This window comes from Haliaeetus leucocephalus, unplaced genomic scaffold, assembly GCF_000737465.1.
Source record: "Haliaeetus leucocephalus isolate CR32 unplaced genomic scaffold, Haliaeetus_leucocephalus-4.0 Scaffold730, whole genome shotgun sequence".
Classification (NCBI taxonomy): domain Eukaryota; kingdom Metazoa; phylum Chordata; class Aves; order Accipitriformes; family Accipitridae; genus Haliaeetus; species Haliaeetus leucocephalus.
The window spans coordinates 1,938,008-1,961,683 of NW_010973166.1; the positions used below are offsets into that span (position 1 = coordinate 1,938,008).

The 23,676-nt window shown below is 41.1% G+C and overlaps 1 protein-coding gene across 2 annotated transcripts in view; it reads left to right on the forward strand.

The window, feature by feature from the left end:
• Positions 1–23,676, forward strand: part of RFWD2 (ring finger and WD repeat domain 2, E3 ubiquitin protein ligase) — a 121,837-nt gene that overhangs the window by 59,840 nt on the left and 38,321 nt on the right. For both annotated transcript variants that reach the window (XM_010580646.1, XM_010580647.1), the window contains exon 13: positions 5,730–5,846. In XM_010580646.1, the coding sequence (XP_010578948.1) occupies positions 5,730–5,846 (117 nt within the window). The remainder of the gene's footprint in view (positions 1–5,729; positions 5,847–23,676) is intronic.

A 23,676-nucleotide genomic window follows, 5' to 3' on the forward strand; every position in this document is an offset into this window, starting at 1 on the left:
TTTTCTGTGGGCTTAAATGCAGCAGGAGTGAACATTCACCTTGTAAATTATCAGCCTCTTCATCACGTTGCTCCCTACTCATGCTATGCATTTGAAAAAGCTTATCTGCCAGGTAGACATGCATTTATTAGCATGTTAACAAGTTGTCCAGTTTTGCAAAGCCAGCTGCAAGCAGAGCTCCTGTCTCTAGTTGAACAGTTCACTTTTTCAGTAATGGTCTCTAAAAGTGTAGTGTTTACTTAGAAATTATTGTAGTAAAGTCTGCAGATCTACATAACTTGCATTTCAATTCACAAACGTCTTTTGAAGGTGTATTGGGGTTTTGGTGAATAAAACTGGGCTGGAACATTTTATTCTTTACTTCTACCATAATTTGCCTGTGATTTGCATATGTAACAAGCCCATTAGAGACAAATGGAGTCCTGTGTCAAAATGTTTGAAATAAGCACAGATTTTAGAAGTCTTTAAGGTACAGAGCAATAGTAGCAAATGTCCAAATTAATGTTGTAGTGTCCACCTTCCGTTTCAGTGATCACATTGAAAGGGTTAAATGTGAGGAAAAGGTAATACCTATGACGAGTGTCCTAACTCAAACCTGCCTAACTTAAATTTTTGTCCTTCTGCTTATGTTCTTGAGTGTTTGGTTGAGTCCTGGCCAGCTTTGGGTACATAGTAATACATGTTTGGCCAGGTACAGCATCTGGTGGGAAAGCCAAGAGCTGTGTACCCTTCCTGTCCTCTCTTACTTCTGTGCATGTGTGAGGCCACGCTGGGCTTTCTAACAAGAAATCTCAATGCTCATAGATATTGGTGTGACCAGAGCAATTGGAGCTAATCTCACCATGCTTACCTGGAAAGCATGGGTATAACATTTTCCTGTCAAGCGATCAGGACAAGCCAGCAAAAAAGTGACAGCTTTGCCAGTTCTTCCTGCTTGCCTGTGTATCTGCCTGTCTCTTCTCGTTCTTTTCAAGTTGGAAGCTAATTTTTAAAGCAGCTGTTATGCTCGGTAGGCATGTATTGGAGAAGGAGCTTTTAGATGCAAAATCCTACCATCAGTGCTTCACAGCTGTCTCTGCCAGGGCTCAGGCACAGCAAAGGGGGTGGCAATGAATGGAGCGCTATTAGGGATAAAATGATTCTGATACAATTAGAAACAGCATCCTTGGACCTCAGGTCCTGCATTGTCCTCGTCATTAGATGAAGATCATCCAGGATGCTTATTTGTGGAAGATCTTGTCTACTTTAATAGCAGATAATGAGAGCATAAAAGCATTATTTTATTTGAAGTAACTACTGTGTGTATGAAAACCTCACTTTTATCTACAGTTGTCATGCCCTCCCCTTTTAAAGGGGCAAAGGTAGTTGCATATGTCTATAAGGACCCAAAGATGTACACCAGCTGGACAGCAGTGAGCAAAATTGAAGTGTTTACTTGTGCTACAAGCAGCTTGGGGAAACAGCACAGTCTTAATTTCAGTTCTTTTATGCATGTAGCAATGGCAGGAGCTGTGATTCTGATGTAAGTAAGAAAGGGTGGATTTTTGCTATTAAAGCAGAAAAGATTATTTAATTCTGTGAAGGCAAAATGATGCTATCAAAGTGCCAGAATAGGGCTGGAGCTAGTGCTCTTAGCTAATGACTTACAGCTGCTTCTCAACCCAATATCCCTGTCTGTTCTGGATTGGGAATGTAATTTAATGGCCATGGTAAAGTTAGCAGATAGAGCAAAATATTTTGTGATGCCCTGTGGGTAGAATTTAAGTCTCCAGTGTGGTAGAGATCTGTTCTGGAGTGATGAAGCATTTGTTCTCTGCTCTGGGGTTGTTTTTGAAGCTCAAGGGGTAACAAGCAGTACTGACAAATTCAACTGAAGAAAGAGTCCTGGATTTATGTCCTTTCTGTGAGTTGTAGTCCCTGCACTATTTCCTGGCTTAAAATGGAGAGGTGGAGCAGAACAGGAGCACCTGAGATCTCTGAACCATAGCAAGAGGTTACCTTTCATTGTCTCATGGCAAGGAGGAATGCAAGCATCTGTTTCATTACGTGTAAGGAAAGCAATTTCCATGCTGCCTTGGTAAGTGAGACCATGGATGCTAATCCTACAGCTATTTTTTGTAGTGTCCCTTAATTCAGTAGGGCAAAGCAGATTTGCAGGGTTGGCTTCATAAAACAGAAGCATGGCCTTTTAGCAGGGGAACTAACTTGAGAAATGCAGATCAGAGTTTCCTCCCCAGCTTTGTAGAGGACTTCCAGAGGATTGTTTGGGGCTTTATTTTCAGTGATACTTAGCTCCTTCAGCTTCTGCTGACTTTAACTGGAAGTATGGGTGTTTATTGCTCTTAAATTATCAGGTTGAACTTTCAGTTTGCTCATTTTCCTGGCTAAAAGAAGTTTGATAATTTCCTGGAGATTTGTGGGGTGGTTGGATTCAACTGGGAATACCTTGAAATGTCAAGATGATGTTGGTAGTTAAAATACCAACCAAAAGATCTGTCTGGCTATGTCTTATGCAAGGAGGAATACCCTGTGGTCATTGCCTGCTAACAGTCATCAGTTTACATCATCCTCCTGACCTGCACAAGGCAGTGAATCAAAAATTTTGCCTAGCAGGACAATTCAGCAGCTTCCTTCTTTCCTAGGGATTCTTAAATCTTTGCAAATGAGTTTTCTGGTAGCAGTAGCCTGTTCCTGGTTTACAGCTTTTTCGGAGTAACAGCAGCCTCTCCATCACATGACCAGATAAGAGTTTCAAGAATGACAGGCTGGATAAAATATCCTTACTATCATTGTACCAACTGTTTACATCAACACCTTTAGCTATTGTAGTACAGGCTTCTGCCTCTTTTAGTCAGTGTTTAGACACAGAACTGATGTACAGAAAATTAATTTATAAACTTACACATTTGGTGTAAAGCTCCAACCAAATAAAAAATATCTTGAAAAGACCTAAACATTTTAAACTGAAAAAGCTGTTCTGGAGGCATCTTCCTACTTGTTTGGTGAGAGGTAGACATTTGGCCACATAGTTGTCTCTCTTAGCAGCTGCAAAATTAGGAAACATATGCTTTGAGAACACGTGTTTTAGGAATAGTCAATCTCGGATGGTTGCTTGTCTCATCAGCACAATTCTAGGTGTTATCGAGACATCTGTACATTGTGTAATTACTTCCTCAACCTCAGCAAAATTGCTGAAAGCTACAGCAAATAAACTCTACCCTTATGAATTATGCTTTATTAACCTGTCAGTTCTTTTTAAAAAATAATGGGCAGTTCCAGGTAAAACTTGACATGTTTCATTATGTGGTGTTATATGTCGCATATATCCTTTTTTATGGCACTGACTAAGATATAATTGGAGCCCAGCGTATTCCACAGCAGTTAGATCACAGAAATTGCAGACTCTAATCTGTGTCTGTCAGTTGTAACGAATATTATGATGGCTTTGAACACACAGGTTGACTCCTCACCAGATTAAATGGCTCAGCTTATGACCTGAAAACTTGAATGAAAAAAAGGAGCCAAGTTGAAACTGAGCCCTCAATTAGCTTTTGCTACAAAACTGAGACCAGATGGCCATTTGTTTATTAGAGGTGGTGTCAAGGAGAGACTTGGCCGCTTTGGATGCAACTTTAAATATTGATACCTGGTTGGAAGGCTTCAAGACAAGCCTGTGTGGTTTTAGTACTAGATTTGGGCAGAACATCACTCTGAACTATGAGATCATGTGACCTCCCTGCACACCTCAAGTTAAAGCTATATTGTCTGCCAACAGTGTCCTCTTGTAATCATGGTATTATTTGCTTCCTATACCATCTCATCCATAAACTTCATCTCCTTTACTGCCACTGCAACTTAGCCTCTACATCTTCTGGTGTCTGTTCATTAAAGCAAAGTGCTAATGTCTTACTGTTTTGCAAAATCGTCTTTGCTGGCTCCATTCCCCTTCCCGCCCCCAAGTGCAAAACACAATGGAGGAGGTATATCATCCAGTCTCACTTGGGAGAGGAGAGCATCTTAAGCCATGCTTGCAAAGCTGTTGGTTTCATTTTGAAATGTAGCTCAGTGTTTAGAATGAATATTATAGCTCCAGTAAATGACAATGGATTTATTTCTGAAAACCAACAACAGGGTGGGTGCTGTTTTAATTGAATTTTACATAATGCTTTTATGCAAATACAGTATGCATCAGTGTTTATATTTCTGGTGTGTGTGTGTGTGCTGCTTCAGAATGGTTCCAGGCAGCTGTCAGATACCCACAGTGCTGTATTTAAAATGATTCCTTGGTGTGCTCTGAGTAGTATGTATTTTCTTTGTGCTTGAAGCGGTTCTCCTAGGTATGGTCAGAAATAGTGCAATCTTGTTGCTTTTCATTGCTTGCCATACTATTAAAAAGTAGGTGCGCTAGAACAACCCTGCCCATGTTCCCCTCCTTTTCCTTGACCATCTAAAACATCGTCTTGTAATCCGTGTGGAAGCCTTGCTTCTCCTTCAAAGCTCCTGGGAAAGACTGACCAAGAGGTGATACAGAGGACTCCTCAGAGAGTGGGGGGACATACCATAAGACTGCTTACATCATGTATTAACCACAGTGGGTAACAAGATTCCTGTTCTTTTGCTGGTTTTGCTCACTTCACCTCCAAAGGAGCTTTCTGTAAAAAGATAGCAGAGGACCCACTGGCCACAGACCTAAAGAAGCCCAGGCTCTCATGGGGAGCTGATTAGGGGATTAAGCCTTCATGTAGCTCTTGCGTGTTCAAACATTGGCTTCAGCTTGCTCCGCTTCCTGCCTCAGCACGTTGATCATGATACGCTAGTACAGCGCAACCCACTCATCAAGAAAAGGGGAAAGGGAGAACATTTAAGTCTTTTCTGCCTTGTAGGCATCAACAGGGCTTGATGCCAATGTGCTGCCCCTTCATCTGCATCAAGCACAAAGTGTTACATCTCTAGCTTTTAATAGTAAGATTGGCTCCGCAGGGAGCAGCTGGCATGCTTCATCTTTAAGGTTGAATGGTACTTCAAGTGTTTGTGGAGGGTGGGGAAAGCTTTATTTTGAAAAGCTGCTGGTGTTTTCTGTTGGTCATCCTGTGAAGCACTGAAGTGAGTACTTGGAGGAAGAGCTCATTCGGTACCACGAAGTTTAATCAATGTTCACATGGTAGTATTGTAGAACAGTAGAGTTCCTTGTACCAAGGGAATATTTCATCATAGGAAGCCAGCACACCGATTTGTTTCCTGTCAGTGCCAGTTTCTCGAGAATAAAACAAGTTGTTCTCATTCACTGTGCTCAAGCATACAATTAGGTATATTTATTCTGTTCAAAGCAATTCTGCTGTGGAGCATGGAGTTCTTGCATCCCAGCTAAGGGACAAGGAACAAAAAGGCTGCAAGCCTTCTTGCTCTTGGTTATATGAATCTGCACTCTGGTAGCCTTAAACGCTCTGATTCTAACATGTGGTTAGTCACCTGCTCTGATGTTCTCAGCCATACGAGATGTGGACTTTCAGCATCTCCTGTGTGTATGGAGGTGGGCAGAATATCTACAGTGCGCATTTGAGAATGTTCTCAAGCTTACCAGCCATTAGCAGCAACTGACCCTTTATAATCACTAACGTCTTGGCAAATGAGGCTTTTCAGAATCTTATTTATGAAATAACTAGATATTATGCATTTCAAATGAGGTTGATTGTTTTTATTTACTCATTTCTGTTTTTCTGTTTCTCTAGTGAAGCTGTGGTCTACCAACTTGGACAACTCAGTAGCAAGCATCGAGGCCAAGGCTAATGTGTGTTGTGTCAAATTCAGCCCCTCTTCTAGGTATCACCTAGCTTTTGGCTGTGCAGGTAGGTAAAAGGGGTTTGGGGCAAAGAGATACTTTTTCTTCCTTCCTTTGTTTCTTACTCCCCCCAAAGATGTGAGGTTGGCTACTCTGCCCAGGACTGAGGTGCCTTTCCAGTTAAAATGCCTCCGAGTAAGACTTTTCAAGTGTGCAGTCACCCAGAAGATATCATGATACCCAAGTGTCAACTTCATGCTGCAGCCTGACTTTTTAATTTGGGTGCCTCTATCAGAGATAAAAGATCACGAAAGGCTGTCGCCTAGTGTGTTTATTGAGATCACTAAGGCAACCAGGCAAAGCTCAGCTTTGAGAGTCTCATAGCGAAGTTAATGTGTTAACATGGTGATAGTTGTTCTTTCTGATTTATAGTATTGCTCTATAAATACTACAAAGCCATACTCGGAATTTTAACTGGTTTTACCTGAGGTGTGCTGTAAAACAGTGGTTGTGCGTGTTTCCTGTAACTGTAACTACAATCCCCATGGGTGGGCTCATGTTTTCCTAGGTTGGGCGAAGATTGCTGTTAATGTTGGGGGTTTTTTTGTTTTGGTTTTTTTTTTTTTTTAGTAGTCAGTGGGGAAGGCACGATGAGCCTTTTATTCACTTAGATTAAATAGTTCTTGGTGATAGTACAAAGATTTGAGAGCAGAGTGGGTATTGCTTTGGGAGGAAACTATATCATGCTATGCATGCAGCAACTGAAACTCGGAGATACCTATAAATGTTTAACCAACTCTGCATTTTCTTTCTCCTTGGGGAGTTCTAATGCGCTTCTGACTAGATCTTATGATGACATTTGCTGTCTCTGGACTTCAGGAGATATGCTGATCATTCTTGCAACCACTGGTTTGCCATTTCATTTAGGTGTTCCCATTTCAAGGCTGGTTCTACTTCGATTGTGACTCTTAGGAGGAAAAAATAAATTTGCATTTTGATACACTGCAAAAAATGGATTCAAGTTGCAGTGTAAAATATTGACTTGCTTGACAGGCATCTTGCTGAAGTTTAGTGAATTACATGCAAGAATAGAATTGAATTACAATATCTACTAGAAGCATTGGAATGGAAGGAGGTATCTGTAAAAAGCTCTAGGGAAAGGTGAGAGCACCAGCTTCAAATGGATCAGCCACTGATTAAAATAGATATGTAAAAGCACCATGAAACAGCATTCTCCTGATAAATCAGTAACTGGGATTCCTTTCCACCTGAAAGGCAGGCAGGGGAATGAGGCACAGTTAAATCTATGAAGGCTTTTGGAGCAGTAGGGCACGTGGGATGGAAGCAGATAGGAGTGTCTCTACGCCTACACTCAGGTCTAAAAAAACTACAATGGGCTCATATTCAACAAGTGTGTTTGGGAAAGAAGCGTTAGCGAGCACTAGGAGTTATATGGAGGTTTTAAATGACGTGTGCATTTTTATGATTTAGAGAATGCTGAGGGGTAAAATGGTACTTGTACTGGGGAACAAGACGTAGGAGGGAGAGAAGATAAAATTTTAAAAGTGTTTACATCTGCTTGATGCTCGGTAATTGAGTCACTAAATAAAAATTAAAATGGATATTTAACTATGATTGCTGAAACAATTACATAGAGTAATTGAACTGATGGGAATTGCTTCCTACAAAGGAATTCTAATTGATCTTTCAGCCATAAATACATGTGGAAAAATGGCATATGAAATTAAAAGAAATACTGGAGTCTGGAAAGATGTTCCTTCTGAACTCCTAAAAAAAATCAGAGTGAAGAAATTAGTTACTGTCTACTTAGTCCATATAGTAAAACAGTCCTGTTTAATGTGTTATGATGGAGACAAAGGTTTTTCTCCTTCATCTGTTTCAGCTAGTGTTGTTTAATAACTTCATTTAGTCTATGGAAAAAGCAATCTAACTTCTAAATAGCATGATTTGTCACATGGGCTATAAAATTAATAAACGAAGAGTCAAAGATGGGTTTCTTGAGTAGTATTTTAAAAAAAAAAAAAAAAAGGTGGATTGGGTGCACTGACTTGGCCGTTCCTGTTTGCGCCACAGTAGGAATAAAGATAAGCAATTCAAAACACTAAACACCAATTCAGTGACTAGTGTAGTGGACAACTTTAGAAAGCTGTCCTAGCTCTGCCTTGGCTTGTTCACATGCTAAGAGGATTTTCAGTTTTGAAAATTGCTTCAATTACTTACCATTGACTAAATCACTGAGTGAGAGAGCCAAGACTTCCTAGCATTGCATGCATAACACAGTTTTGTACAGTATTTAGGCAGAAGTGCTGCTCCTGTATATACCCTCTTGTTTTACTTGTTGATTTGATGGAACTTAATGCTATATATGTGTCTATGTTTCTGTGTGTATATATATATTTATAGTTTAAGACTTTGAGATAAGCAATTGATGAAATGGGAAGGGCAAAAGTATTGGTACTTAAAATTTGAGATAAAAGGAGGAAGTAAATTGATTTAATATACCAAATTATTAAACATACATGTTTCAGTTCCCCCCCCTCCTCTGTATGCAGAATAGCTTGCAAGCTAGCATGACTTGCTTTAGCAATGCAATTTTGACTGCAAGTCTAAATTTTTTCAGTGTTAATATTTTGAAATTATGATTATTTTTTTCAATTTTAATTTCCAGGGTTTTTTTTTCTTGAGGGTCTTTCCCACCCATCTATACAGCTGAAACACCTTTTCATAAGGTCTTGTTCTTTCACACCTGGCTTAAAGAAACATTTTCCTTTGCCCTTGACAAATGCATCTTGTCCACTTGCATGCATCTATTCAGAATGACTCTTTGAAGTGGGTTTTCCTAATCAGATGCTTCAACTAGATCAGCATCTCTGAATCTCTGTGCTGATTCCCACTTTGCATTCTCCACAGAAATAGCATGGCTACCTTAAAGTCCTTTCTACCCTGTCTCCAGTTTACATATCCCTTCTCATTTGCTAGTAATATCTTGACTGTTGGTTTGCCTCTGCCCATGATGCCATATTGTACACCGGTAAGATATTCAGAGAGGTACCTTTGTGCTTTCTATCACTTTCTCCAATTTTAGAAGAACTCCCTTTTACAGAAAAATAGGAAGGAAGATACTTAAAAGTTGCATAGAGATCTGCCAACACATGGCATGAATTCTGTGAGCTGATGCAGCAGCCTATTGAAATGGTCTCATTGCCTTTTTGTTCCTTGTGTGGCTTCATCTGCTGAGGGCCTCTGGTTCTCAAACCAGGCACTTTTTGGGTGGGGATGTCACTTCTGCATGTCTGGTGCTGAGTGTGATGGCAGCCTGGCCATCATCTGGGTCCCTCAGCCATACTGCTGTGTAGATAGCCACAGTCACATACCCGCAGCTTCAGGGCTCTCTAGGGAATCCTGAACCCAGAGATCTTGGTTTAAAAAAAGCATTTTCACCTGGACCCAGTTTGCATACTGTATTGCCAAATAAAAGGAGTGTACTGAAGAACTGTGGTGATGGATTTTGAAGCAAGGTCAGGCTGCAAACCCTGTGGCACAGTGAGCGAAACGGGAGTTATTGCACCAGCAGCTTTGACTGTGTTTTTCTCCCTGATGAGACTATGTTGACTCTGCTAGACTGCTTGTTGCTGTTCGTATTGTACTGCTCCTCCTTTGTGGAGAACATCCCTTTCCCCCTTGTGCCAAGTTCCTCCGCAGGTTCCTGCCCATTATTGGCAGCAGCAGGAGAACACGAAGCAACTGCCTTGAACAATGCCTCCTGACGAGGACATGATGTGGGTTGGAATTGGGATTTGTGTGGATTTCTTGGTCAAACCCTCTGTGTTTCTGTAAACGCAAGTAGTAATAATGGAAGGAGTTGCTGTGATGCTTTGTTTTGGATGTAGCCATGGTCAAAAGTGTTGTTAGACTGTGTACCTCCATATGGACCACTCTCAGTAGAGGGAACGGGGTTGGCTTCAGATGCCATAGAAAACCATGCTTTAGTTGCCACTATAGAAGCAAATCCCAGGATTACCATCTAATATGGATGACATATATGTTTCTTTTCTGGGCTCTTCACTCTGAAAGCTTTTAGATGACCAAGAGATCATTTTGGTAGCTTAAAACAGAACAAATGAGCAATAACCTGGAAATAGAGCCTATACAAGAGAGAAATGAGTATTTGGTTTGGGAAATAATTCTCTTAAAATCAGACAGGCACTTCAGGTGAGAGGGAAGCTAGTGTGTCTGGCTGCAGCCTGATAAAATCTGTTGCAGTGGAGAGGGCACATAAAGAAAAAAATCCCCTTTGTCTGTTACTTTAATAAAATATTCTATTTGCATGCTTACTGAGTTGAAACATTGGGCAGTATAAACTGTAATCACTGCCGAATACAAAATCAGGTAATTTTGTGGTCTTTTCCTCTTTTTAAAAATAGATAGGGTTTTATCCTGAAATTAGCTATATAAATCATGACTGAAGTTATTATTGTTCTGCCTTGGCAATAGCACTAATGCCCTCAACCCATATATTTTCTAGCAGTACAGTTTCCCGGCTTTAAAAAAAAAAAAAAAAAAGGCTGCAAATGCATGCAGTTTGCAGCTTGAATGTCCAAGTTGTGCAGTCTGGGTGAGATCAGACTGTCTGCTAACCCTAGTGAGCTAAGTGTAGCTATTGATAGTAGCGATGCTTTATTCCCAGCATGTTGTAATACTGTCAGCAGCTACCACTGACCTTTCATTTCCCATATATTATGCAGAGATCATGTCATCAAAACTTCAGATTCCAGAGTTCTTACACTGGATGCATCATCTTCTCACATGCTATATTTTTTCCCTGTAGGACCCACAAATCTAGCGGGTTGGACTGGGGGATGAGAGGGGGTTCCTCAGGGATGCAGGACAGAGAGACTACCGGCTCTCTAGGACCTTCACAAAATAAGTGGAAGCAGCGGACAAGTACAGATGGGCAGAGGAAAGCAACAGAACAGCTGCAGTGTGGTCAGAGTTTAAGGTTTTGCTAGGTTAGTTTTAACCTTGATCAGGTCCCTAAACTGCTTCACTGCATTGTCACAAACTCTTGACAGTATCGCTTCAGATTAAGTGACCAGGGCAGGCAAAACATGGGGTAGTGCTGATTTATGTTGGTTTTACTACTTACAGCCTCAGAGTTTGAGACTACCTGCATTGGGGATACCATACTCCCTCCTAAACATTGCCGATTTTGCTTTTCCATCTCTTCCTTCATACTGGCAATTGTGTGGCCAAAACTGAATTGCCTTTTTTCTGGATCAGCTCATACCCTGATCATAGAGCACCAGTGCCAGCCCCAGACAGGCTTTTGGCAGTCTGAATTAAGATTAGCATTAGTTAACACAGGGCAAATCCTCAGTGAACGTGAGGTCTCCTCCTAGTGCTAAGGTTTCTCCCCTTTCTTGCCTGCTTTGTCTCTCTTCCTTACTCCCTTCCCGACTTGTACAGTGACACTGAGCAAGAACACATCCCAAGAAAGTGCTTTTCCTTTGAAGATGGTTTTGCCCTTCCCCAGCAGGTTTTGCATGCTATTTAAAGATCTTTCCTGTGCACCATCTTCAGCATTACAGAATGGCATCGTATTCTGGCTTTGATGGCTGCCGCCTTTCTTTCATTGTTGAACGGCCGCAAAACTAACGATACTGATCCACAGCATCCAGCATACTGAAGGACTCCTGTTGCTATGTCAACAGCTTTGTTTTCATTTGCAACTATTTACCCACCCCTTAAGATCTCTGCATTGCCTTGATGCACTTACAGGTCAAGGTCACATGTGGCTCCTTTATCAGCATCGTTCAATTTTGCTACTATACCTGGTATCCAAGCGGGACCGCTTTGGAGACCATCGTTGTCCAGTGAAATACTGATTTTCCTGCTGCAGTAACTGGAGCGGTGATTTCTCTTTTCCAAACATCTCTCTGTAGAGCTAGCCTTTCGTGCTGCCTCGGATCTGGGTGACTTGCCTGGCTTGTCACTCAGCTCAGAAGAATGATGTGATATTAATGACCAAAAAGGTAGTGTGCCTTTTTGGAAGAGAATTAATGTTTTCCAGCTGAAAGCAAGGTCTTACCTTAATAGATTCTCATGGGTAAGTACTCTGCTCTATTGAAAGCCTGCAGTGACTCAGAAAGAATCTATTTGTGTGAATATATGACATGTTTAGGGTGGAGTTAGGCAGCTTCTTTGGGCTTAAGCTACAAGATTACCTTCAGCATATGAATTCAGCACAGTATTCAAAGGCACAAAGGTTAGGCATTTCTTTCACGCCTGTGGAAAAGTTCACAGCAGTGCTCAAAATTCACCCTTTATGAAAGCGGTATGGCATGCAGCAGTCCAGGACTTGCCCGTTACTTGTATTGGACTTTACCTGCAGGGTGTCTTTTCTTTTTGTGGGTATTCGATAATCTTCCTCTAGTCCATGACCTCTGAGGCTATTGGCAGGTGAAGTAGGGGACAGGGTCCATGTTTTGGAAGCGCGCACTTGTCACCTTATTTAAACTCATTCCAGAACTCCACTGCAAAGGTTTCATTTGTTGTAACCTTTGAAAGCATCTACAGCACTTCAGTCAGTTGAGGGTCGTTTGGAGGAATCTATTTTTCACGAGTGTGGTTGTGATCATATTTCTGTCCCGACAGTACTTATTGCGGGGGAAGCACTGAGCTTAGTGGGATTGTTTAGGTTAGAACACCATCTTGAAGGTTTGACTTAAAATTATCCCTCTTCATGGATGCTGGGATGTAAATGAAAGTTAAATATCAAACCATACCTTCTGCTGTCCTGGTGAAGACAATCTTTCTGGCACTGGTAGGTAAAGTACTGGTAGGTAGATCATATTCTGCTTCTGCTCAGGACTGACAATCAGGAGAGCTGCAGCTATGCCATGTTATTTAAACCTACGATTTTTGCAGCAAAGCTGACTTGCCTGTATCTACACATCAGAGATGCTACCAGATCAGCCAGGCACTGTACAGTGTCTTCCTGCGCTGCTGCAGCTGCTTCCTAGGAAACCGTGAAGGGACATGAAACCATTCATAGGTGTGCAAGGCATGTTGCATGTGCAAATTTCACATAATCTTCAGAGTTTAAAAGCTTATATAAGTTCTTTACTTGCACAGAAAAAGTAGCCCCTGACTTGTTTTGGATAAAGCGTTTGCAATGAATAGTGAGTAACAATAGAGAGACCTATTGGGAGTTTCCTAGCTTTATCTCAGAGGTCGTCACACTTCAGTAACAAGTGAACCAATAAAATGAATTTGAAAAGCTCCATTTGATTTTCTGGAGAAAAGGATGTATCTGTCACTAGCAGAAATGAGCGTGCTAATTGTTTGCTTAAATATTCTTTTCCTGAACATTTTGTCTTACGACTGGCGTAGAAGTCATTTAGTCAATGTTACAAAATTCAAATTAAAATTGAAATGAGCCTTGAAATTCAGGATCAGATAGGCAATTCCAAGATTCATCTTTTCCTCAGAATGCCAAATTGCTCTTGCTACTAGCTGTTGCTGTATCCCTTAGTTTAATCCTTTCCAACCTCTGCAGTTTCCAAAGCTGCAGTTTTTCTGGTAGATAGTTTAAAGGAATTGCTCATTGGAATGACATCCTTTGTAATGGCTTCCTGTGTTATCTCCTTTTCAGACTGCTGTGTAGATTAACTGTTCCAGCCTTTTATTTGGGTACTGTGCACATTTGGACTTTTATAACACACTACTTTTTCCATACAAAGTGGTGAAGATTGCCACATTGCATAGGAAAATCTGTAACTTGGGAATGCAGTGTGGGCTCTCATTTTGAAGGCATCTTTTCATAGTATCTGAGCATGTAAGCATTGCATGAGTTTTTAAGAGAAGAGTTTTTGAACATTTGGGCTAGGTTCCTCTACGGAGGCCATGTTAGCCATTTGAATCTCAAGAAGATGATAAAAATTAAGACTGTAGATGTGTGTACAAATCTAGTCACTCTTCACGTGACTTATTTCATTGCCTAGCTAGAGTGTACATTGCTTCTTTTCCACATTGGGTACCTGTGTATCATCATGTGCTTTCCTGTGCTTATTTCCTTGTCTGCATAATCCACCATACATTTGGGGGTTTGGTTTAAACATTCTTATCTGAAGCTTGAATATTAGTGATTGTGGCACTATATTTAATATCCATCATCTCTTCCAGTGGAGTCTGCTTTGAGGGCAGTTTAGCTAATGAATCGGACCACCATCTCCAGAACCTAGTGAAAGAAGGCTTATGTCTATTCAGGCTACTGAAGTAAAATGTAGTTCTGGACCAAAATCGGATTTGACTGATAATTTGGCAAACTCAGGCCCTCAACTGCATATTGTAATGCATATGGCAGCAGCCTGCTCTTTCCCTAGAGCCACTTTGACTGCTCTGAAACCTGTTTGGTTCTTTTTGTATGATGTTTGCTGATATGACAAAACCCTTAAAGCTGTTTTGTCCAACACAGTGTTGGTGTTTCCAACAGCCATTGTACAAGTAAGACCCCTGGTGCTCATGTGAGGACTTTCAGATCTTCAGAGATGTAGCCCCTTTTTAGACAGCATGGGTTGAAGCACCTTTTACTATAAAATGACTGTTCTTCACATGTTCTGGGTGTATTAAAACTCATTTTGGACATTGGCCTATGTGCACTAGTGCATGTAGAGTTGCATGTTACATAGTCAAGGAGGGAAGTTGGATTAAGAGTCTGAACAGTACATAATTATTTTTTGTCTTTCAGACATAAAGGATGAATTCTTCCAAAATCTGCAGGTTGTTACTGCTATTGTCTTCATTGGTTTTGTAACATGAGTAAATCTTCCTTATGTGTACTGAATATTTTGTTTCTCCAGCAGTATGACAGAAGGCAATCTTTGAATTGCACAAAGACCAGCTATCCCTTATTCCTGTGAGAAATCTCTGTAGCTCTTTAAAACCATAAAGGTCAAAGTTTCAAAGGAGTTCTAGAGAAATCTGTTTTGCTTCCCCCACCCATCAGAGCCCTTTTCTCAACTGATTAAGATCTCTAATGTGTTATGTCTCCTCCTTCTCTTTTTAATATGAGACAAGTTATTTAGGGTGGAGGTTTTATGGGCTGCTGTGTCAAAAGCTTTAGACAAGTCAGTAAAAAATGTCCTCAGTGTGTAAAGACCATTATCCATAACCCAGCAAATGTCATCTGTAACTTCGAGCCATAGGGAATCTGTCGAATACAAAGGTTAAAAACCCAGTTGGCAGTTCCTGTCAAGGCTGCTGTTCCCTTCATCTGTTCAGCAGAGGGAGATATAGATCTTTAGTGAAATGCTAGTGTTGATATACATTTAAAAAAAAAAAAGTACATTTGCTGTTAGTAAGAGATGAAAATCACTGGCTGAAGCAGGGTATAGTCTTCCCTGCAGAGCACTGTCAAAATATTTCAAGTGCTAACCTGAAACCCTCTGCTGTCACATCCCTGAGCCTTTTCTTGGTTGGAGGAGAGGTAGAAGGTGCTTATTGTGCTGTTGGTTTTGCCAGAGATTAAACTGAGACTACCAGATGTGTTTAATCTAACGTCAGCTGTCTTTAATTCCGTTTTCATGGAGTGGACTTTTCTCATGTTGCTTCCTTTGTCATCCAATCTGCTAAACAGAACACTGTTAGGCATTCTCCTTCTTCTCAAAGCTGTGCTCTTCCTTCATTTAAATGAAAACCAGAGCTGGATTTGTGTTGGATTCTCTAAATATGATTCTTTTGGAGGCTGGATTTGTATTGGATTCCCTAAATACAATTTTTGGAGGCTATTGCCAATCATCTGTATTGCAGTGTAGGAAAATGAGATTGAGTTGTCATCCCCAAATACCCATGTGCCTTTCTTTGCTTCAGAAACTTTCTTTCATCTCCTTGCTAACATCACGGGCTCTGTGACTTCCTCACTTAAAAGATTGGGTGGGGTTTTTGTTTTTTAAGATTTTGCCCCCAGCAAAATAAATTATACAGACCTTGCTTAATATTGTATAGTCTTCAGAGCATGGTGTAAGGGAAGAGGACATGGGGGAGGCTTTGACCTGCAGGGAAAACATCTATTGAATGCTTTTCCAAAGTTCAGTCCCTTTTTGGGTGGCTGTTGAATGTTTGACACCTATGAAGCCATGGTGTGCGGGAGCTCCCTGGGAGCCTGGTACAACGGTGTGAGACCACTTGTCTAGGCGGAACTCCGATAGCAAACATGAATGAAGTACCGCATCCCAAATCATCTTAGGCACACGCATGAAATACAAAATAAGGGCTTTGTTCCAGTTCGCTGCTGTGGACCAGAGTGTTGCTTCTAGAAAAGATTGCTGAGATTCCCCCAGGGCAACAGAAAATGGTTATTCAGGGAAAAACTGTTCCTTTACTGCAAAGTGAACTGTAAGTAAAAAGAAGAGGAAAAAGCAAATACATCAAATGGGTTTTTTTGTCTTAGTTATAGAAACAAAGTACTTGCAATTTCTGCTGGAACAGAAAATTGTGAATACAAAGCCATATCCAGCAAACATTTTAATGTGCCTTTAATAATGGCTGTTGGGATAAAATTTTCCTGGTTTATTGGGGGTTTTTTTGAACGGAAGGTATAGGCAGGAAAAAAAAAATATATCAGTTAGCTTTACCTGCGGTGCAGTGTTCTACAGGGAGATGTTTGTTGGGGTAAAATGGATTTATTTCTGCTCTCTCCTCCTCATGTGATTTGTCATGCTGCAAGTGGAAAACAGCACACTGCATTCTTCAGCAAAATGCTCTGGATAGTTTTGTCTGTCAAAGGTTTTTTGCTTCAGGCTGTATCAAACCCATTTTTAATCTCATTCCTTACAGTAAGGGAAATGGTTTGTAAAGAGGGCACTGATGTCAACTCACTGTTGTCGATATTATCTAATTTCTTCTTAAGAAAATTCTTGCGCTAATTTTTGGTGCAGGGCTTTGTTCGCTTGAATTCAAGTCCACTTTGTTTCCTGTCCCTAATGCGTTGTCGTCTTTTCTCTTTTCCCAAAGCATCTATTTCCTTTATGTAGTAGAAACTGTCACACTCTCTTCTCTCCCTGAAATGGCTTGTGATAGGCCAAAGCCTGCGCTGATCATATCCCATCCCGGTATTACTCTTGTCAAGTGAAATAAATGTCTATAGTATTTCATTGGCTGGAAGGCTTCCTCACCGTTCTCTGTCGAATGCCCAAATGCCACCTTGCATTTCTATTGCTATAATAAAGACCCTTTTTTCCCCCACTCTACACTCTCTTCTGCCCTGGAAGAGACCCAAGATTAAAAATAGTCTTTTTTTTGTGGTCCCTGCATGAAGGCTGACCTGTCCTGTTGAGTTGAATTATTCCCAAAGTTGGAGTCTTCAACTGTCGTATGTCCCCAGTCTTCTTTCCAGAGCAAGACCCACATATGGATGTTCAAACTTCAGCTAATCTGCACTCTAAACTTTTGAACAAAGCTGCCTCAGTCACATGAAGATCTCCAAGTGCTGCTGTTTGGTATTGGAGGCCTGGCAGCAGTTAAAGTTCAGCGGTTCTCCATTTTCTTTTTTACTAGTAAGAAAAAAAAAAAAAAAAAGAATTAAAGGAGAACTAAGGTTGTATGGCAGTGCTTCATGCCACCCCTGTCATGTGGGCGGAGGCAGGCAAAACCTGAAACATCTGAGAAGCCAGAAGCTTGTGCAGGAAAACACAGTCTAAACATTAATGCTGTAGTGCTGAGCGGTGGGCTAATGCCTTTCCTTTCTTATATCAATAGCAAATAGCTTAAGCAAATATGGATTAAAAAAAATTTCTCCCTAATACTTTGACATGAGAGCACTTTTCAAGGCAGCTAAGATGAGGGAAGAGTTTACAGACTCTTTTTTCTTTGGAAAAGCCTAGAGCTTGACTGAGTAGGACCCTTGAACACACTTATTTAACTTCGAAGTTGAATCCAACTTTGTAGTTGTCCCTTCCTTGAGTGGGAAGTCAGACTGGCTGGATTCCAGAGGTCCCTTCCAGTTTACGTTGACTTTCAGGGCCCTTGAGCAAAAATGGATTTCAAACAAAAGCTGCACTCTGCGTAGGATTAAGTTTCAGTTTGGGCTTCCTCATAATTAAATCCTGAGTTGTCTTTTGACCAGCCTTTGATGGTATCACTGCCTTTGTGGGTAGGCTCTGTTTCCTGGTGTGGAGGTATGTAGAAGATCTACTGGAGAGGTTCCGTTTCCTTAGTAATAGCTTTTTAGTTAGTCTGTAAGTAAGTATGCAGCTTGTTAGATGGCTTCGAGGTCAAGAGAGTGCTGAGGCTTTTGTATGTCTCCTCTCAAATTAAAGGAAATCTATTTTAAAGTGTTTTGTCTTCAAGGTTTGGGTTCTGATAGCAGCTGTCTGTCTTCTCTCAGGCTTTTGAGAAAGAGCAGCACTTGTTTACCTAGCCCTTGTTGAGGTTTCTGTAAGGACCGAGGCATCTAATGTGCCAAGTCATCTTTGGTGTACTGCAATACAGTACACTGTAGTACAGTGTACTGCTGTTGATTTGAGTTTATTTTTAAATCAAGCTGTTGTCCCTTTTTATCTCCTTCTTTCTCCTCACTAATGGAAGAAGAAAAGTTTTTAACAGTGAAAACTGAGGTTGCATGTGAGCTTACTAATTCTGTTTCCATTTTTAGTCTAGCCAAAGGCTTTACCTCTGACAATGCAAACTTTCTTTTTATAGCAAGAAATCACACCACATCTGGCTGAAAAAGAGATTTTTGGTTAACCCATCTTGATGTTAAAGTTCTGTTCTTCTACTGCTTATTTATCTGTGTTCAACAAAAATTCATTAAGGTGGCTTGCCCTCTCCTTCATGGCATGCCTTTTTAAGGGAATGACAATGTGTACTCTTTCCTTTCACCCAGAGACACTTGAAACACAAGCTTTGGTTTGAACCCCTGGGCTCTGGACACTTGAAGGCATAAGGATATGATTATATTTTTCTGCTAAACAAGTTGCCTAGATACAATTCTAGGTAGCTTTGAAGGCTTCATTCTGTCCACTCTGTGCGCTGAGTAATCTTGCTTACGCTTGGTATAAAGAGGAGAAGCAAGTGAAAGGAAAGATCAATTTCTGTTGGTAGATGTTTAAATATAAATAATTGGATTTCAGCGAAGCCCTTCAGTATGTATTGATCAATGGGAGCTTCCTTCAGGATCTCTGAAATAATTTTTTTTAACCAGTGAAAGCAGAAATGGAATCAACCTCCACAAAAATCATGCATCTCATCTTTCTTTCTGACTAAAGGTATTCTATGGACTTTTTTTGTGCCCTTTTATTTTGTTACTCTTTTAGTTTCTTCAGGATAACCTAATTGAGGCAGGCAGGTGTATCTTGCACCAAATTTGCTCTGACTCAGTGTAAATCTTGTTGAACAAGTCATTTAAATACACCCCTCAGACTATAAATGTCTGTTATTCTTACTACGGATGTACAGAGTTTCACTGGTGAAAACAGGCAGCCTTGATCCAAGCTTGAAGTTCATATGGAGGAAAATAGATGAAACTGAGGGAATCATCAGCTGAGGATATGAGTTACTGGATGCAACAAATCAGATCATCGTGGTCAAAGAAGCGCAAGAGAAACACATTAAAGGTTACACTCTAGCCTGGGTTTCTGTTTCAGTAAAACATCTGTAGCACGAGGCATGCAGGACTGCAGGCTGTAGCCAGAGCATTAATATATGAAATTAATTTGTCCCCTGAGTTTGGTATTGAAGATCTCTTTTATTTAAAAAAAAAAAAAAAAAAGTCCAAAATGTGCTTTGATAACAGAAGACTTCTAACAGACCACTTAATTAACATCTGGCTCCCTACCCTACAACTTTGGTTTTGAATATGGGCATCTTCTTGGCTGTAACAGTCATCTGACGTGTAGCAGCAAGCACCACTTATAGTGTCAAGTCTATAAGCACTTAAAAATCTGAGTAATGTAAATTACTTATTTTTTGAATGGATCAATAATCTAAATATTGAACAGTTGAGAAATAACACGTTTTTAAATGATTGAAATAAGAAAAATGGTCATTGATTCTCCAGCAACTCAGTTTACCAGAGGAGAGCCACAGAACCTTTGTATGCAGCTCTTGGGGCTTTCTAGTCGTTACATCAATTGAATATAAAACTGTTGCATTGCAAGTAAATTTTTGTTTTGCTGTCCTTGGCTTGATATCCCTTCGAGCAAGTGGTTACTGGTTGCAAAAAGCCTGGGGGCAGTCTTGTGAGTTAGCTCATGCTGGTTAATGTTCGTGTGAAGGTGGGTGAAGCACGTGCCCTGGAAGATGAATGTTACTTGGAATTGCTGGGTACCTGCAGAGCTGGATTGCTCTGCTCTTTGGTTTCAGTGTGTTGCTACCCTGCACGTACAGGTACCCCGTGAAAGATAAACTGCTGCTGTGTGATGCTCTTTCCTAACCCTTGCCTACTCTTTTTGGAGCTGCTGCTTGTCAGTACACATTAAGAGCTTTGCAGTAGGTGATGTTGAACCTAAAGCTTGCTAGCAACAGCTGTTTTGTGAATTTTATTAACAAATCTAAGTGTAAGGAAAATCACTTTTGGCAAAAGCAGACTTTGCCTTTTTTGTTTGTTTTTTGTTTAAACAACCAAAAATCCAGGAGCAATTCCATCTTTCTGAACAACTCTGAAATTACCTAGGATGCTCTATTAGCAATTCCCAGCTCCCTTCTTTTAGAATTATTTAACCTGATTTCCTAAGGTCCTGTAACCACATCATCAGTTCATTTGCTGCGTCACCCCTGCAACAAGCCGATTCCAAGGATCGAGACTAAGAAGGTGCTGATCATTTCAACTTGTACATCACAGAACCATCCTTCTCTTTTGCCCTGTTCCTGACGGCTGGAGTCTTGTGAATTTATGAGCTGTTGAGCAATGAGGGATGCCATCCTTTGCTGACGTGGGTTATATTTACTGAAGAGGTGGTGAGATCTTTCAGAAGTTTGGAAAAGTCTGAATTCTTGATTAGCTGTCACTAGATGGCTCAAAGGTGAAAGTGGCAGCGTCTTAAGGGAAGTAAGCAGTTCTTGAGCATTCTGGAAAAATACTATTTAAAAACTCAGGCTTGTGGTCAGAGACCTCTCAGCAGCAGTGGTAGAGCTTAGCTGCCCTTTTTGCCTTCTGAGATCACTTAAAAAAAATATATATATATATAATAAAATATGGCCTGCCAGCAAACATTTGAATTCAGAAGGCAAAGCAGCAGAATTCCGTTGTGCTCAGCTTCTGCAGTGACATTGAACTAGATGAGAATTGCTTCGGAGTGTTTAATTTGTTATGGTATATATACATGTTCTTTCCCATTATCTCATATATATTTCAATTAAGCCTGAACACAGAAGAAAAAGTAAAGCAGTGAGCTGTTGCTGCTGGTTAAGGCATGAGGCTTTTAACTGTGGAAATGTTGTTTCCAAGTTGAGATTGTTCTAAGTGAGTTTTCTGGTCAGGGTGGAAACTGTAGAGCTGCAAAAAAAATTGCTAAATGAATATTTCGATGCTCATGTTTGAGGAGCAAAACAAGAAGCAAATACCTCTGTGCATCACTGGTTAGCAGTAGAGTATGCTCCGTGGACTCCCAGGGATGCCGAGGGCAGGAGCCAGTGGTGGGATGCTGAATGAGCTTATGGGCTCTTGCAGAGTTCGAGAAGTGTTTGATTCCCCTCAATGCCCACTCTATTTTCCTTACCTTCATCTGCCTCTTAGGACTAATTCATTTTCTGAGCTTCCCAGAGCACCCTGCCACCTTGCCTTGGACCTGCTGGCATGCCTGGGATGCTGCCCATCACAGACAATTTCAGCTCATCAAACTCTACCAGGCGAGGCTGCTGCCAGGGTACCTGGGAGTTGTATTTTTCTCATTTAGCTTCGTTTTTGGGCTCTCTGCCTCCTCAGCAGATGGCATTTTTATCATGTTTTCGGAAAGTCCATATGGCCTACAAGAGAGAGTATCTCTTTAATTGTAAAACATGACCACCTGTTCTGATTTTAATGAATGCAGTGAGCATTTGTCTTCATATATCTACTTAAAAATAGCTGCCTCAATTGAATTAAAAAAATACCTCAATTGGGCACCAACACTTTGGCTGCTGAAATAATCAATTAATAATTAAGTGGCTAATTTTAGAACCCACTGGCCTTGCTCATTCCCTCGGACTCATTGTGATCAGAGCAGACAGTGATTGATTGCCCTGCCGGAGCCGAGAGGCACATGCGGTGTTGGGGCCAGATGCCGGCAGGCTTCGAGCTGTTTGTTGCGATATTTAGAAGGTGAATGCACTTCGTGTCTCTGCTCTTCAAACGGACTTGTCTTTCCTGCTATGGCTCTTTCCTCTCCACATTGCTCCAGCTGCTCGCAGCAGCCATCCACAGGTACCCCTTTCCCAGCCACCCTCTGAAGGATAAAATCTGGTGCTCAAAAGGTATCCTACTGATGGGCCAGCTGGAGAGGAGGGTGAAACTGTAAGCAAAAATAGACTTGAAAGGCTTATCCACTAACTGGCTCCTAACAGAAAGCCCTCCTAGAATCATTCTGCTCATTAAAATAACAGTTGCCAGTTAACTGTTTCGTAGTTCCTGCAGCAGGTCTGCTGGCCAGTTGAGAAAATGTGGAGTTTTTTGGCTCCAGCTTTCAGAGAGGTGGAAGGGACCAGGCTACCCAAATCTTGTTAAAGGAGTGTTAATGTTTAATTCAAAGTCCCTTTGAAAATTAACCCCTTTATTGAATAAGCCTGTTGCAATATCATCTTGTTCTAAAGCTAATTAAAATACCTACATGGTAGGAACACACTGAGATTTTGGTTGATAAGTGTTGGCTGCTCGGAGGATTAATATTTCAGAGGTGGAAGAAACAGGAGTGTTAGAAAGAGTGCTTGGGGGTACAGCACTTTCCAGCATTTCAGTGCTAGCAGTAATGGGTACAATAGCTGCTGGGTTTCAACATGTTGGGGTAATTTGACAGTTTGGTGTAAGTAGTGGAGAAAACTTGGTGTGGCTGCTTGGAGTGTCTGCTTTTACACGGCAAGGAGGGAGAGAGCCAGAAACCTCTTACTGGAGAAGTCTCTGATCCCATCTTATGTAGAGAGCAAGATGCTGGAAGCAGTTAGAGGGGAAGGCAACTTGCCTACTTGCCTTGTTTTACTGAAGGTGTTTCTGACACAGCCCCCTGGTCCTGTCACAGCCACCAATTAGCCTGTTAATACAGGGGAGAAGCTACCCTTGCTAGTCTGATGGCAGTTGCTGTAGCCTGAGCGATGTAAATCCGGTTATCTCTCAAACCACATGGGATTTTGAGACAGCTGGGTGTTTGTACAGCTGAGAGCCCTGCTTTAAAATGCTGTGCAAATACAAAAATAACGGTAGCTATTGGCATTTAAATTCATTTCTGTGTAATCTTTGTGATAAACTTCCATTGGTGGGGTGTTATTTCAGTGGGAGGAGGGTCAGAGCAGTTTTCAGCTGACGTCTGGGTGTCACAAGTTGCTTGGTGAGAAAGGCGTCCAGCTCAGTTTCCTTGCGTGTGTGTGGCCTTCCGTCCCTGTGCTTCCAGAATAGCAGGGGATAATTAAATGAAGTTCAACATTAGTTGAAAGTCGGGAAGGGAGAAGCTTATTAACCTTGTTGAGCTGGAAAGAGTGCTGGGGGGGGTTGGGGCTTGGGTCTCATGGGGTTTTCTATTCTTATTTTTCTGTTTTCTTGGGAATTGACATTTAGTTGTGCAGAAGATAAAATGTGTCCCTAATTCTGTTGTGATCCCCTTTATGTGGTTGTGGCACTGCAGCACATCTGTGAATTAAACCTTAAGAAGAACTGGAATTTAGTGTGTTCTCTCACTAGCAGAAACCTAATT